Source organism: Cladosporium halotolerans (genome assembly GCF_011745625.1).
Source record: "Cladosporium halotolerans strain TM138-S3 chromosome Unknown Sca166, whole genome shotgun sequence".
NCBI classification, from domain to species: Eukaryota; Fungi; Ascomycota; class Dothideomycetes; order Cladosporiales; family Cladosporiaceae; genus Cladosporium; species Cladosporium halotolerans.
Window position 1 is genome coordinate 2,778 of NW_027191616.1, and position 2,079 is coordinate 4,856.

The 2,079-nt window shown below is 51.5% G+C and overlaps 1 protein-coding gene across 1 annotated transcript; it reads left to right on the forward strand.

The window, feature by feature from the left end:
- Positions 1-1,039: 1,039 nt before the first annotated feature.
- Positions 1,040-1,867, forward strand: WHR41_09646 (uncharacterized protein; the record flags this gene model as incomplete). Its single annotated transcript, XM_069378248.1, has 1 exon — positions 1,040-1,867. The coding sequence occupies one exon, from the start codon at positions 1,040-1,042 to the stop codon at positions 1,865-1,867; it is 828 nt and encodes a 275-aa protein (XP_069224888.1).
- Between the last annotated feature and the right edge of the window lie 212 nt (positions 1,868-2,079).

Below are 2,079 nucleotides of genomic sequence, written 5' to 3' on the forward strand. Positions count from 1 at the left end.
CTTGGCACGAGCTGTTATTGGCAGTCGAAACATGGATAATGCACTCACATGTCCTGACGCCCAGCTGGTCCGAAGATGGGCTGTACAGCACCAGTACAAAGCTCGGCTTGGGGCAATACACGCTGGCGTCCTGCTGTGGCACGTGCGGTTCGTATCAAAATACAAATTGTCATCCAATCACTGATCAAATATGGCTAATCTCTTTGCGCATAGAAAGTATTCTACCGATGCATTTTACGAAGGACCTGCTGTCGGTTTCGCTGCTTTTCTGCTCTGGGCATTCGGTACTTATGCGCCCACCTGCAGAAGCGGACTCGCTCCAAACTCTTCTTTTCCTACGCTGCAATCACAAATCATCGGGGAGTCTGAGCCGAATGAAGAAGAATCAGAAGGCGACGAGCCAAATCCTGTCCCAAACACGATCATGCTTGATAGGCCCACCGATGATGAGCTTGTCCAACGGTTCATACGGCAAGGACATAACATGGAAGTACAGATTAGCGGAATCGGCAATCTCTGCGATCAAGGTGGACCTAGGCGAATTCTATGCCAGAGCTACAATGTGATCTCCACGCTAGGATGCTGGACGGTTAGCTCGTCTTGGCTCGACCTTCTTAGACGACTCGAGGTAAAGGTTAGCGAGAACTAAGGGGTAGGGTTAGGGGTTGATTGGGCTTCTATATAGCTTAGCCTAGCTTTATACACAGTCTAAAGTAAATGAGAATGCTAATCTAACTTCTTAGTTTTAACTTATACTTGTATGATAGTAGTTACTCAAAATAATAGATCTAATACGTTTCAGAATAAAAATATATTGAATATATTAGGAGTGCACGTAGTCTAAATCGGGCTCTTGCAATCTCATCGCCTCGTATCTTATTAAGTTCACGCTATGACGAAGATCATGCCGCGGGCGCAAGCTCTACGTCATTTGTGTACCAACTTACATCAAAAGACATACAAGGCAGAATAGCATCTCACGAAGGCTCCTCATTCCTTTCTTTCGCGATTCTCAGCAGAAATAACGAAAGCCGTCAATATGTCAGGCTACCTTTCCTCTATTTCGAATGCAGCCACTGGCTACGTCGACTCCGCGAAAAACACAGCTACCGGATACGCTACCTCTGCAGCGAACACAGCGACGGGCTACCGCGACCAAGCGTACGGGTACGTGAACGACGCTGGCGAGTACGTCACAGGGAATCTCGACAATGCTGGACAGACAGCAGGCGACTATGCCAGGCAGTATGGCAAGACGGTGACGGATACAGGCGAGGGCTTGGAGAAGCAGGCGCAAGGATATAGCGACACGGTGAACTCGACCATCAACAAGACGACGGGCAAGCCTGTCCCGGCCAAGAAGGCAGCAGCAGCAAAGGCTCCTGCAGCAAAGGCGGCAGACTCGGCCAAAAAGCCCGCGGCAAAGCCAGCGACGGCGAAGCCTGCAGCAGAGGCGAGCCCAGCGTCGAAGCCAGCAACCACGAAGACGCCAGCCGCAAGTTCCACGTCCAAGCCAGCAGCGAAGGCCGCGCCCTCGAAACCCGCTACTAGGAAGGCACCCGTCAACCGCACTCCAATCGGAACGAAGAAGCCCGTACCTGGAGCCTCGTCATCCTCCAAGACGACAGCCGGAGCCGATGATGCAGAGAGCGAGCCTCCAACAAAGAAAGCTCCCGCCCCGAAAGCCCCTGCCGCCAAACCTGCCACTGCGAAAGCTTCTACTACAAAGCCAGCTGCGGCAAAGGCGCCCGCTGCGAAAGCTCCTACCGCGAAGGCTCCTGCTGGGAAGTCTTCCGCCGCGAAAGCTCCAGCTGCGAAAACTCCAGCTGCAAAGCCTGCTGCTTCCAAGCCTGCTGCCAGCAAGTGAAAAGCGAGCATAAGGTGAATGCCAATGAACAACGGTAGCCACTGTTGACGAATGGATGGCAGCTAGTTGGTATTGCATATTGCGGCTCAATGCCCAAAAAGGCATCCACAGCTGACGTATGCAAGAGCTGAAGTAATGTATACTACATGATCAGAATAGAACGAAATATCATCCAAGCTGTCCGGATTTTATCCAAAATTCAGTGCTCGTTG